This window comes from Dipodomys spectabilis, unplaced genomic scaffold (genome assembly GCF_019054845.1).
Source record: "Dipodomys spectabilis isolate Male_0828 unplaced genomic scaffold, ASM1905484v1 ptg000108l, whole genome shotgun sequence".
Taxonomy (NCBI): Eukaryota; Metazoa; Chordata; class Mammalia; order Rodentia; family Heteromyidae; genus Dipodomys; species Dipodomys spectabilis.
Genome location: NW_024870785.1, coordinates 12,664,970 through 12,678,626, shown reverse-complemented (window position 1 = coordinate 12,678,626; position 13,657 = coordinate 12,664,970). Strand labels below are relative to the sequence as shown.

The 13,657-nt window shown below is 47.0% G+C and overlaps 1 protein-coding gene across 5 annotated transcripts in view; it reads left to right on the top strand.

Annotated features, from left to right (window-relative positions):
* Rab27a (RAB27A, member RAS oncogene family) overlaps positions 1-13,657 on the top strand; it is a 40,682-nt gene that overhangs the window by 20,856 nt on the left and 6,169 nt on the right. For all 5 annotated transcript variants that reach the window (XM_042687706.1, XM_042687707.1, XM_042687709.1 and 2 more), the window contains 4 exons: positions 8,721-8,895; positions 10,325-10,410; positions 12,109-12,212; positions 12,821-12,944. In XM_042687706.1, the coding sequence (XP_042543640.1) occupies positions 8,743-8,895; positions 10,325-10,410; positions 12,109-12,212; positions 12,821-12,944 (467 nt within the window). In that variant the 5' untranslated portion in view covers positions 8,721-8,742. The remainder of the gene's footprint in view (positions 1-8,720; positions 8,896-10,324; positions 10,411-12,108; positions 12,213-12,820; positions 12,945-13,657) is intronic.

The following is a 13,657-nucleotide window of genomic DNA, read 5'->3' as shown; positions in this document are numbered from 1 at the left end:
TCTGATTTAAATTCTACCTTCAATTTGTTGTTAATTTTAAGTTTGATAAGGGAATGTAGCCATGTAAAAAGATCTACCTTGTGTGTGTGTGTGTGTGTGTGTGTGTGTGTGTGTGTGTGTGTGTGTGTGTGTGTGTGTTGTTATTGTTCCAATACTGGGGCTTGAACGCTGGGGCTTGAGCTTTCACTATGCTTTTTATTTTTCTCAAGTCTGGCTCTTTACTACTTGAGCCACACTTCTTGTTTGGCATTTTGCTGGTTAATTAGTGATAAGAGTATCAGATTTGTCTGCCTGAGCTGGCTTTGAACTGCATTCTCAGGCCTCTGCCTCCTAAATAGTTAGAACTACAGGTGTGGACCCTCTGCTAGCTCCATATATTTTAGAGGAGCACAGTAAAGTAGGAGGGTGTATGTGTAAAACATGGGGGGTGATGTGCTTGATGAGTAGTTTCATTATTTAATGCTTTCTGCTTTGGGGTGTGTGTTAGTCTGTAAGGGTTGTGGTAACAACAGACCAGAAGTGGGGTGGTTTCAGCAACATGAATTTGTTGCCTCATGGTTCAGGAACCTGGAGGTTCAAGATCAGCCTATGAGCATGACTGGCTCCTACTGTGGGCAGCTGGGGGAAGATCTGCCCCAGGCCTCTCTCCTTAGCTTAGAGAAGGCTGTCCTCAAGCTGTGTCTCTTCATGCTATCTTCCCTCTGTGTAGATCTGTCCACATGTCCTGTGTGTGTGTGTGTGTGTGTGTGTGTGTGTGTGTGTGTGTGTGTGTGTGTATGTGTGTGTGTGTGTGTGTGTGTGTGTGTGTGTGTGTGTGTGTGTACTTGGGCTTGAACTCGGCCCTGGGCTCTCTGGACTGATGTTCTAGCACTCAGGCCACACCCTCATCCCTTTTTGCATTAGTTATTTTGTCAGTCATGGGACTTGAACTCAGGGATTGGGCACTGTCCCTGAGCTTTTCTACTCAAGGCTGATGCTCTACTACTTTGAGCCATAGCACCACACTTCCGGTTTCTGGTGGTTCATTAGAGATAAGAGTCTCACAGACTTTCCCGCCTGGGCTGTCTTTGAACCATGATCCTCAGATCTCAGCCTCCTGAGTAGCTAGGAGTATAGGTGTGAGCCACCGACGCCCCATACCAGTCCCCTTTTTGTGTGTTTTCTGTGAGATGCAGTCAGGTCCTTGGCATGAGGACAGCCTAATGTCCCCTGAGAGACACCAAGGAGGAGATTCTGTCCTGCATATATCCACACGTAGGCTAAGGGGTTGAAGACTCTTAGTGTTTATCTTATCCAGCCTACCTACTCTTAAGATGGTGATATTGAGGATTGGAATCAGTCAAGTCATTTGACTTATGAGTGTAGCCAAGAAATGTCCTGAACTTAGACAGCCTTGATGACAAGCTGACATCCTGGTCAAGATTTGTAAATTACAGTGCTGGGAAGGTGGCTCAGTGGTAGAGTGCTTGCCTTGCATGCATGAGGCCCCGGGTTCGATTCCTCAGTACTATATAAGCAGAAAAAGCCGGAAGTGGTGCTGTGGCTCAAGCGCTAGCCTTGAGCAAAAAGAAGCTCAAGGGACAGTGTCCAAGCCCCAGGACTGGCCAAAAAAAAAAAAAAAAAAAAAGATGTGTAGATCACAAGTGTCACAGCCCCTCAGAGTTTTTTTGGGGAATGCTTATTCACGAGGCATCCCCATTGATCGAAAGGAGTTCAGGGCCATCTTTCTCTGTCTCCTTCCCACTTTCTCCTCATCCCTTCCAGATCTGGAGTTCAGTGGCCTGGCAGTCATTAGAATACGAATTTCACACTCCTTGTTTCCTGCTGCTGCTACTCACAGACAGGAACTGTGGCTGAAAAGGATGGGGGGGGGGGACTGTGGGGAGTGGGCAGGTTGGCACCACCGTAGCCATGGTAACCGGGGCCCGTGCACATCTGCAGGTCCCTGGGGCTCTGCTGCCATTTCAGCTTCCCCCCTCTCCAGACCCTCAGTATCTCAGCGGTCCATGGCGGGGGAATTTTTCCTTTGGAAGGATGAAAGCTTCCTCACATATCTTCTCTTGGGTGATGGAGAGCCAGAGCTCAGGGCATGGCTTATGTGATCGCGGTGACAGCCCACCGAGTCACACAAAGCCCGTCAGGAGCAGAAGCTCCTCATGCATCATTGAGGGAGCCATACATAATTCGTTTGCTCCTTAGCCAGAGGGCAGTTTCTTCTGTGCTCAGCTCTTCCTGCAGCTCAGCTGCTCTAGCTCTAGGCACAGCCTAGTCTTATCTCAGTGCTTGGCTCACATGCCCCTCCCACCATGGCCTCCCCTGGTGTATGGGCTCCTCCCCGGCTTCCTCAACATTTTGTGGGTGGTTTTGGTTGGTGTGGTTTTGCTGAGTTCTTCATTGTTTCTACATAGGGCTCATGCATTCCACTATAGTTCCAGAGCCACGATCGCGTGCTTGATGTAGTGTGGAGCGTATGGTAAAGCCTCAGTGCCAGTTTGTGAGGCGCTCCTGAGATGTTCCACTCCCTCAAATGAGGCTCTCTCCCCTCCCTAGGGACCTTAGGGATCCCCGATCTATCTCTTCATTGCCGGTGGAGGGCATGTACTAAACGTCATTTAAAATGATAGCTTTCAGATTGGAAGTTTTATGTTGTGTTGATTTTGGTTTCTCTTCTCTTTGAAGGACCTCCTTTTGTGTGTGTGTAGGTCGTGGGGCTTGAACTCTGGGCCTGGATGCTGTCCCTCAGCTCTTCAGCTCAAGGCTAGCACTCTACCATTTGAGCCACAGTGCCACTTGAAGGATGTTCTTAAGAGGCTGGGGTTACAGGTGTGAACCACTGTGTCCAGCTGAAAGAGAACTTTTGAGTAACAACTATAAACCAAAAGTAGAAGGTAGGAAAGTGAGAAAAAAAATAGAAAAAAAGGAAAGGTAAGTATCAAAAGTAGCGCTAATGCAAAATTGGGTAAATGAATAGATTACAGGAGAAAAAATAGCATAATCTCAATAGATGCAAAAACAAAATTTGGTGAAATACAACACTTCCTTCTCTAAAAAGCAACTTGGAATAGATAAACTTCCTTAATGAGAATGAAAAGAAGTCTTCACAAAACCTTTTTAGCAAGCTGGGCACTGGTGGCTCACATCTGTAATCCTAGCTCCTCAGGAGGCCGATCCTGAGGATCACAGTCAGCCTGAGCAGAAAAATCCATGAGACTCTTCCATTAACCAGCAAAAAGCCAGAAGTAGAGCTGTGGCTCAAGTGGTAAAGCTCCAGCTATGAGTGGAGAATGCTAAAGAACACATGGAAATTGCTTATCAAATTTTCAACAAGTATAGTACAGTTGATCAAAGAAGGAACAGCTCTCTGTGGAGTCTCAGGACTCTTTTTGGTCATTCCTGAATGAAATCAGTAGGGAACAGAGGGAACCGGGGGAAGGAGGAGGCTATCAGGGGAAGCAGATGTGGACACAATTAGCGTTTGAGTGACAGGTGGCCCCTTGTCAGTTAGTGGTAAGAAGATAGTCAGCCTCACTGGAGAGATGAGACACAGTCACGAGATCAGAAAAGAGAGGCCGGATGATGGGGTCCCCAAGGCTCTTTCCAGAAGCCTAATCCATCCTTTCATGCTTTAGGGAGCCTCTCTTGGAGTGCTTAACTGGGGTACCCTGTACGTGATAAGTTTTCCCTCCCAGATAAGATGAACCTTGAGGAGATCTGAGAGCTGACAGCTTTAGGAGATGCCGAGTGACCAAAATGCCAGGAGACTTTACACATCAGCTGTGCAGCTTAGACTTCAGGCATAGAGAAAAATGTTTCACTCAAAGCCGAAGGCAAATGAACGTAGTTCAAGGTTCAACATGCCCGGATGATTTTCCACATACATACAGTGGAGTCCTAGTATAGACCCACAGGCCATGGGTAAGAGTCATAACCTTCATTTGTTTTATATGGTGGAGAGCTAGTGAGAGTACCTTTGAAGAACCAGTTTTATTGCTAACACAAGTTTGCCATCTGATGGATCAGCGCCGTGTGCCCTTGGTCACGGTGGCATGGCGGTGGTAACATCCTCATGCCTCTCGGGGTAGGTTGCTGGCCGTGACAGCACCGGTCTGCTCTGAACATTCTGGCATTGTCCTGTCATGTCCTGCTGGCAGACAAGCAGGCTCCCAACCTTGAGATCATCCCCACAATGATGCGTGCGTGACAGGCTCTGATGGCATGTGTCACGTGCATTTGCGGTGGCTCCGTGGACTGTCCCATGCAGAGCACAGGTTCCTGAGTCTCCCCTGTCCTTACCTGACTGTATGCGTCCTCCATCTCTCATTCCAACACAGAGGAGAAGGGAAGCCATTAGAGATGTGGCAGGCCACTGGGTGCTTTTGCATAAGTAAACTCAGGGCACAGCCCATTTCACCCTACCTCTGGGCAATCAATACAGATAGTGTTGAGATTCCACACAGGGCCAAACCCTGGCGATCGGTGACAGCTGTATCTGAGGAAGCCAGTCTTGTCCAGTAGGTAAGTTCCTTGGCTTTCCCTTTGAGTCACCCATTAAAGAATATGGGATTTGGGAGCTGTTGAACTCATGCTGTAAATATATCGGTGGAGAGAGGACCAGAGAGATAGAGAGTTGGCTGTCTACAGTTTTTTTTAATACTTTTGTTGTTGTTGTTGTTGGTCATGGGACTTGAACTCGGCCTGGGCGCTGTCCCTCAGCTCTTTAGCTCAAGGCAAGTGCTCTACCACTTGAGCCACAGCGCCACTTTCAATTTTTTAATGGCAGCGGCAAGAATCCTAGGGTCATTTGTTGTTATAGTATTTTTTTTTTTTACTCTTTTTAAAATTAAGAATTGAGTTTCTATATTAGCAAAATTATTTAGAGCTACTTTTTTTTGTGAGACAGAGTCTTGCTGTGAAACTCAGCCTAGTGAACCAGCAAAAAGCTCAAAGGAGAGGTGTGGCTCAAGTGGTAGAGTGCCAGCTTTGAGTGCAAAAGCTAAGGGACAGTGTCCAGAGAGAAAGCTGGGATAGAGCCTAGGCCCTGAATTCAAGCCTTAGGACTGGCCTAATAAAAACCCCCAAAGTCAGTGTTGGAGCCCTGATCTGCTGGGGACAGATGACCAGGTATAGCTAGGCTCATAGCATCCAGGTTGTAAGGGACCCGGGCTCCAGTCTAGGTCCCATGCTTTTCTGTGTGCACACACAAAGCAGCCATGAATAGGCATGCATTCACACCTCGCACACCTTTATGAACTTCCTGGGACCCAAGTAGTCCTTGCAGGCCTTAGTGGTGGGCGGTCATTTTATCATACTGACTGGCGATTGTAGTCTGTAGGGCTGTGGTCACAATATTTGAGAAGTTACTCAGCAAATCAAACAGACACTCTTGTCCCCGCTGTGGTACTCATAGTTGACAAATGACTTAAGTGCTTCCCCAGCCCCGCCATGCCTGCCGTGCTGTGTGTATGAAACTGTATTTGAGGCCCATGTCTCTTAACTAGAACTCTGCAGCACCCCAGCTTCGGTAAATTTGCTTTTCATAAATCCCTGTGGACACTCAGACTAAAAGCGGCCTTGGCAACCAATATCTTTTGAATAAATGAGTCAGTAGTGACCATAAGTTAAAAAGAAAACAAAGGCCATTTGAGTCATTGACAAGCATTCTCCTTCCCTATTATACAGAAGTTCTTCTGGCTGTGGCAGAAGGAAGAGATGTCATCTTGGTTTTAGATGATGGTTTTGGTTGTAGAAGATGGTTTTGGTTTGTAACCCAGGCTGCTTTGTAACCCTGGGTTATTGTAGCCCCGGCTTGCTTTGAAGTCAGGATTCTCCTACCTGTATCTCCCGAGAGTTGGGATTACAGGCATATACTACCACACTTGGCTCAGGAAAGGAGTTTAGTAGTAGAAGTGCAGATCCTTCACCCCAGCATCAGCATCTCTGAACTTTAGACATAAAGCAACTTACTTCTACAGCTGTGGAAAACTTTTGATTCCTGAATGAAAGCAACTAAACCTGTGAAGGAAAGAATGTTGAGAACAAATCTATGTGAGAAATGGAGACGGGACTAGAATTTTGGAGACTTGGGTTCCAGCCCACGCCCATCCTCTGATCCAGCTGGTTGGTTTCAGATCATTCATCGCCTTCTGGGGGCCTCAGTTTCCCTTTTCTGAAAATCAGAGCATGGAACTGATGAATACTTCCTACTCTCAAATTGCCGAGAAAGCATGTGGAAGAAACTCATTGGTAGATAGGAATGCCAAAGTATCTTTCAATTTAGGCACAAAGACAATTGTACCTAAATAGAATTTCTTACTGTGATTTTCTTTTTCCCCTGAAGGTTCATGTCCTGGATATATTAAGAAAAAGATTTAAGCTGGGTGCTGGTGGTTCACACCTGTAATTCTACCTACTTGGAAGGTTGAGATCTAGAAAATCGTGGTTCAAGGCTAGCCTTGGCAGAAAAGTCTGAGACTTTTTTTGGGGGGGGGGGGGCGGTCTGGTTGTGGGGCCTAAACTCTGGGCCTGGGCGCTGTCCCTCAGCTCTTCAGCTCAAGGCTAGCGCTCTACCACTTGAGCCACAGTGCCACTTCCAGCTTTTTCTAAAAGCTTATGTGGTCCTGAGGAATTGAACTCAGGGCCTCATGCATGCAAGGCAAGCGCTCTACCACTGAGCCACCTTCCCAGCCCAAGTCTGAGACTCTTATTTCCAAAATAACCACTAAGAAGCTGGGCTGGCTCTGTGGGTTAAGCAGTAGAGCAAGCACCTAAGTGAATGTGAGACCTTGAGTTCAAACCTTGCTATTGAGGGATAAAAAAGGATTTAAAAGTATATGCCTTGCTAGTAAAGAACTTAGTGAATCTACTTAAACAGTCTTTTTTTTTTTTGCTGGTTGTGGAGCTTGAACTCTGGGCCTGGGCACTGTTCTGAGCTCTTCAGCTCAAGGCTAGCACTCTACCACTTGAGCCATAGCACCCACTTCCAGCTTTTTCTGTGTATGTGGTGCTGAGGAATTGAACCCAGGGCCTCATGCATGCAAGGCAAGCACTCTACCACTGAGCCACCTTCCCAGCCCCTTAGTGAATCTACTTAAAATTGCATGTAATCCTAGCTACTCAGCAGGCTGAGATTTGAGGATCAAGGTTCCGAGCCAGCCTTGGCAGGAAAGGTCCCTGGGATTTTGATCTCCAGTTAACCACCAGAAAAGCTGGAAGTGGAGCTGGGGCTCCAGTAGTAGAGTGCTAGCCTTGAGCACAGGGACAGCACCCAGGCCCAGGACAGGCGCATACATACATACACACACAAAAAATCCAGTGTTGTAAATAATGTTTCAGTGATTTAATGTTTTGCATATATAGCCAGCAATGCTCAAAGCTTTCTGTGGATTATCATTTTCCTTAAAGCATCTCGGTGAGGACACTAACATGGTCATCTCCACTTTACTTGATAGAAAGAAAAACAGGGGGAGAAGGGGAGAGAAAGGGAAGAGAAAGAGATCTTTCTTCTTAGCTCCAGGCATATTCTTCTCTCTTATTCCCTGAATAGCAAGCAAAAAGTTTGCATGTTTGTTTTGTCCATCATGGGGCTTGAACTCAGGCCCTGGGTACTGTCCTTGAGCTCTTTTGCACAAGACTAGCACTCAGGACTGGGAAGGTGGCTCAGTGGTAGAGTGCTAGCCTTGAGCTGAAGAGCTGAGGGACAGAGCCCAGGCCCAGAGTTCAAGCCCCATGACCAACAACAAAACAAAACAAAAACCTGTCCTCTGCCTCCTGAGTAGCTAGGATTACAGGCATTAGCCACCAGTGCGCCCTGGCTTATTTTTTTAATAACAAGGATCATTGGCTTCCTCTCACTGGACAGTTACCCCGCCCAGCGCTTGTTGAGGAAGTAGGCGTGCTGGGTTTCCGTTGTTAGTGGATGGAGCAAGGGTGGAGGGCACTTTGAGAAAATATTTGTGTAAGGAGGAGAGCTGGAAGTGCTGTCTCTGAGTGAGCCGGCCTTTCACCTGTCCCAAGCCTGGCAACCTAGACGCTACTGGAGGGACTTAGAGAGTACTTATTCCAGGAGACCAAGTGTTCCCACGCAGGGGCTTCGAAGCACCCCAAGGCTGGAGACAGTGCCCACAGAATGGAGTTTGGCTGTTCTTGCTTCGAGGCTGACCCAGTACATTCTGATGGTTTCCTTGCAAGCTAGTGGGAACACATTTACATGATTTGATTTCCATATTTGAAGCACGGAGCATTTTTTTTTCCCATTTTGGCTTCAAAAACATTACTCAGGATTTGAGTAATAATTAAGAAGACCAAATTTGTTGTTGTTGTTTTTCAGGTACTGGGGCTGAAACTCAGGGCCTACACATGTAGAGGTATTAACATCAAAATTCCCATTAGCTGATCTTTGAATTTTTCATTTGCCAGTCCTAGGCCTGGAGCTCTGGGCCTGGGTTCTGTCCCCAAGCTTTTATAATCAAGGCTAGTGCTCTATCACTGGAACTACCAACTACAGGACCCCTTCTGCCTTTTGTGGGTCATTGGAGATAAAGAGTCTCATGGACTTTCCTGCCCGGGCTCCCTTCTTCTTGCCTGGGATGCCTTCAGATCATGATCTTTGGATCTCAGCCTCCTGAGTGGCAAGGATTATGGGTGAGCCCTCTGAGCCTGGCAACCCTCATGAATATTTCCTGATAGGCCTTAATAAATCCATGCTTATCTGTGTTTTTCAGGTGAGCCACAGAGTTCTTCATTATGTCCGATGGAGATTACGATTACCTCATCAAGTTTTTAGCATTGGGTGACTCTGGAGTAGGGAAGACCAGTGTACTTTACCAATACACTGATGGCAAATTTAATTCCAAGTTTATCACCACAGTGGGCATCGACTTCAGGGAAAAGAGAGTGGTAAGTTCTTTTTTTCTTTTTATGTTGGTCATGGGGCTTGAACTCTGGGCCTGGGCGCTGTCCCTCAGCTCTTCACCTCAAGGCAAGTGTTCTACCACTTGAACCACAGTGCCACTTCTGGCTTTTTCTGTTTATATGGTGCTGAGGAATCAAACCCAGGGCCTCATGCATGCGAGGCGAGCGCTCTACCACTGAGCCACCTTCCCAGCCCCGAGACTGGTAAGTTCTATATCCTCCTGAGTAGAAAGGTCATCTCGGGCTCCGTGTTCACCTGTCTAATTCCTTTGTAGGTATTATTAGGTGCACGCCTGGAATCCTGGCTGGTCAATAGACAAAGATCTGGAGGACTGATGTCTGAGGCCAGGCTAAGCAAAAACCCTGAGAGACTCCATTCCCAATTAAGTCAACATTTGGAGATGTGGCTCAAGTGGTAGAGCACCAGCTAAGCAATCAAGCTACAGCATGAGGCCCTGAGTTCCAATCCCAGTATTGCCCAAAGAGTAAATAGAGAGGGCCTGGGAATGTGGCTTAGTGGCAGAATGCTTGCTTAGCATGCATGAGGCCCTGGGTTTGATTCCTTGGTACCACATAAAAATAATGAATAAAAAAGGAGTGGGTAGGGGAAAGGCAATGTGTTCTGAAAGCAGTGGTCTGAGGGGACTTTGGGGAAAAGCAAGCTGCTTGGTGTGTGTGTGTGCGTGTGTGTGTGTGTGTGTGTGTGTGTGTGTGTGTGTGTGTGTGTGTATCAATTATTTATTTATTTATTTACTATTGGTCATGGGGTTTGAACTTAGGGCCTAAGTGCTGTCCCTGAGCTCTTCTGCTCAAGGCTAGTGCTCTACCACTTTTTTTTTTTTTTTGGGTCCAGTCATGGGGCCTGAACTCTGGGCCTGGGCGCTGTCCCTCAGCTCTTCAGCTCAGCTCAAGGCTAGCACTCTACCACTTGAGCCACAGCGCCACTTCCGGCTTTTTTCTTTTTGCTTATGTGGTACTGAAGAATCGAACCCAGGGCCTCATGCATACAAGGCAAATGCTGTACCACTGAGCCACCTTCCCAGCCCGTGCTCTACCACTTTGAGCTACAGCACCACTTCTGGTTTTCTGAGTAGTTTATTGGAGAGAAGAGTCTCACGGAGTCTTTCCTACCTGGTCTGGCGTCGAACTGCGATCCTGAGATTACAGGCATGAACCACCGGCGCCTAGCCTTGTGATATATTTATATGAGTATATAACATCTATACATTTTTATTACAAATGACTGGCTTACGCCCATATAATTACATGACATGAAATACAAATAATAGACATGTGGTTGCGTTGCAGACGGGTTCTCTTGGGGCGCTTGGGGATGGAAACTGAAGAGAAAGAGAGGAAGAGCTTGAGGATCTCACAGGTCCCGGGGCGATTGCTCTTTTCCTTTGTCGTGCAGGTGTACAGAGCCAGTGGGCCCGATGGCGCCGTGGGTAGAGGCCAGAGGATCCACCTGCAGTTATGGGACACAGCGGGGCAAGAGAGGTGAGTACGGCTCACACACAGCAAGAGCCCCACAGCTCCACTCCTCACACACTGACCTGAGCAGCAAAGGCCAGCCACCTGCAGGATTTACCCCTGGATAAGATATGCTGCCCCGTTATCAGCGCGGGTGATAACAGCAGCTCTATTTCATAGAAGGTCACGGGGAAAAATGGAGCCCGTTCAAACTGAAGCTTCCTTCCTTCAGTCTTCCCCTTCCCCTTTTCCTCCTTCTCTTCTTTGTTTTAGATCTGTCCACATCCCTTCCCTTCCCCACTCCCCTCCCATTATCGCTTGCTATTTATTTAACTTTAAGATGGCTGCACATGTTCATGTAGCTTTCCTGCTTGTTGAAACCTAGTTGAAAATCTGGTTGGAATTGATGCCTGTGGTCAAAGGTTACTTGACTAGGAGAAATCATGTGACATCTTGACACAAGCTTGCTTTTAGCTACCTCTCAGAGCGTCCTTGAAATTTGTTTTTTTTTTCCCCCCTAAACTTTTCATATATGGAAACCCTCAAGCATATACAAAAGTAAAAAGCACAAGCCGGGCACTGGTGGCTCATGCCTGTAATCCTAGCTACTCAGGAGGCTGAGATCTGAGGATCGAGGTTCAAGTCCAGCCTGGGCAGGAAAGTCCGTGAGACTCTGATCTCCAATAAGCCACCAGAAAACTGGAAGTGGTGCTGTGGCTTAAAGTGGTAGAGCCTTGAGCTGAAGAGCTGAGGGACAGTGCCCAGGCCCAGAGTGCAGAGTGCAAGCCCCATGACCAATTTCCCCTCTCCCCCACCCCCCCGCCCCCCGCCGAAAAAAAGACTTTTTTGTTGTTGTTGTCTTTGTTGGTTGTGGGGCTTGAACTTGGGGCCTGGGTTCTGTCCCTGAGGTCCTTTACTCAAGGCTAGTGCTCTACCACTTTGAGCCACAGCACTACTTCCAGCTTTCTGGTAGTTAGTTGGAGATCAGAGTCTCATGGACTTTCCTGCCAGGGCTGTCTTCAAACCACAATCCTCAGATCTCAGCCTCTTGAGTAGCTAGGATTACAAGTGTGAGCCACTGGTGCTGGGCTCTCAGCTTTTCATTAAAATATTGGAAAAAAAAAACCCAAAACCTTTAGTATTCTGATTAGCTGGCAAATTGACACCAATGTTTTCTTCCCTGACATCGCTCCATTGGTTACAGACTTTCCATACAGGCAAAATGAGAGGAAAGTTACTATCAGAAGGAGACACAGGAACAAAGTCTTGGGAGGCAGAGTGTCAGGAAAGAGTAGGGTGTGAATTAATAGCATTCCCACCTTAGAACCAAGGAAATGGTCATCAAAGAGGAGATTTCTATAGAGACTTGAGCTAGAAGACCAGCGCACACCTACAAGACCTCATAGGACAAAAACATGTACAGAAAGCAACCTGGCTTTTGGCCCAATGAGCTCATAATTGTACCAGAAATTCCTGGCTGACACCAAAGGATCACGAGCTAGTTCTCCAAGTCCTTTCCAGCAGGCTGGCTCTTCAGATCACGTGGTCTGTTAACTCAGACACTTACATAAGAGCTAAATACCTGCCCTGCACCCTTTGGAAGAGCATCATGGAGTTTGTTAGGGGTGAATTGGTGGAAGAGGGCTGGGGCCTGCCTGGCAGCTCTGTCTCTATGTGTCATCTGGGGCCATGGCTCAGGTGACACATTTGATTTTATGTCCCTAGGTTTCGTAGCTTGACAACAGCATTCTTCAGGGATGCGATGGGTTTTCTTCTCCTTTTTGATCTGACGAATGAACAAAGTTTCCTCAATGTCCGAAACTGGATAAGTAAGTATCACTGCACCCCTGCCTTCTGGGTAGCTTTCTCTGGAATAGAGTCCCTCGTAGGGCTACTTATGTTGGAAGCTGTTTGAAGGAGATCACTGTCCCACAACTCTGATGTATTTACTGGAGAATTTTGTTTAGGACAGGAGTAGTTTTATTTTATTTTTTGTCCACTGTGGGGCTTGAACTTGGGGCCTGGGTGCTGTCCCTGAGCTCTTTTTATTCTCAAGGCCAGCACTCTACCACTTTGAGCCACGGCTCCCCTTCTGGTTTTCTAGTGGTTCATGGGAGAGAAAGAGTCTCACAGACTTTCCTGCCCTGGCTGGTTTTGAACTGCGACCCTCAGATCTCAGCCTTCTGAGTGGCTAGAATTACAAGCGTGAGCCATTAGTGCCCAGCTTAGTTTTACATTTCTGTAAAATACTATCCTACCCATTTGTATGTCTGTAAACCTTCCTATTCATGCAGTCTTACATATTGTATCACTGATGCTTTGAAAGCATTATGGCCGCACATTCATTTATAGTTTAAAATCACGTTTGAGTGTATTCTCTATCGGTTGTGTGCTTACTCTATTATTTTCTTCTAATAATCTATCTTCTCTTTCCTAGGCCAGCTGCAAATGCATGCCTACTGTGAGAACCCAGATATAGTGTTATGTGGAAATAAAAACGATCTGGAAGACCAGAGGGTGGTGAGAGAAGAGGAGGCAAGAGGCCTTGCAGAGAAATACGGGTGAGCATTTCTGCGTGAGTGAGTCATGCAAAAAGCCCAAAGTGAAAAACGAATGCTAACGCCCACCTATAGGCCTTGGAAGGTGTCACGGTGTACTTTTCCATTTGTTTGCTAGCTTGTTTGTGTTGTGCCCCTACTTAGGCCTTGAACTCAGGGCCTGAGTGCTGTTTCTTAGTTTTTTTATGCTCAAGGCTGGCACTGTACCACTTGATTCCCTAAGCTCCACATCTGGCTTTTTGCTAGCTGGATGTAAGAATCTCACAGGCTTTTCCTGCTGGGGCTGGCTTTGAACTTCAATCCTCAGATCTCCCCCTCCTAAGAAGCTTGGATTACAAGCGTGAGTCACGGGTATCCAGCTCAACATCCCTGCTTCTTATATTAAAATCATATGAGAGTGGGAATCACAGTGTCTTAGTCCCATTTTGTCAATCTCCTGGTTTTTGGAAAAAGACAGCTTTGAATGTAGGCATACTAATGTGTAGAGAGGTGTTCCTTTTTCCTCCCTCTCTTCCTTCCTTCCTTCCTTCCTTCCTTCCTTCCTTCCTTCCTTCCTTCCTTCCTTCCTTCCTTCCCTCCTTCCTTCCTTTTCAGTCCTGGGGCTTGAACTCAGGGCCTGCGCATTGTCCCTGAGCTTCTTTTGTACAAGGCGAGCACTCTTAACACTTGAGCCACAGTGTCACTTCCAGCTTTTTCTGTGTATGTCGTACTAAAGA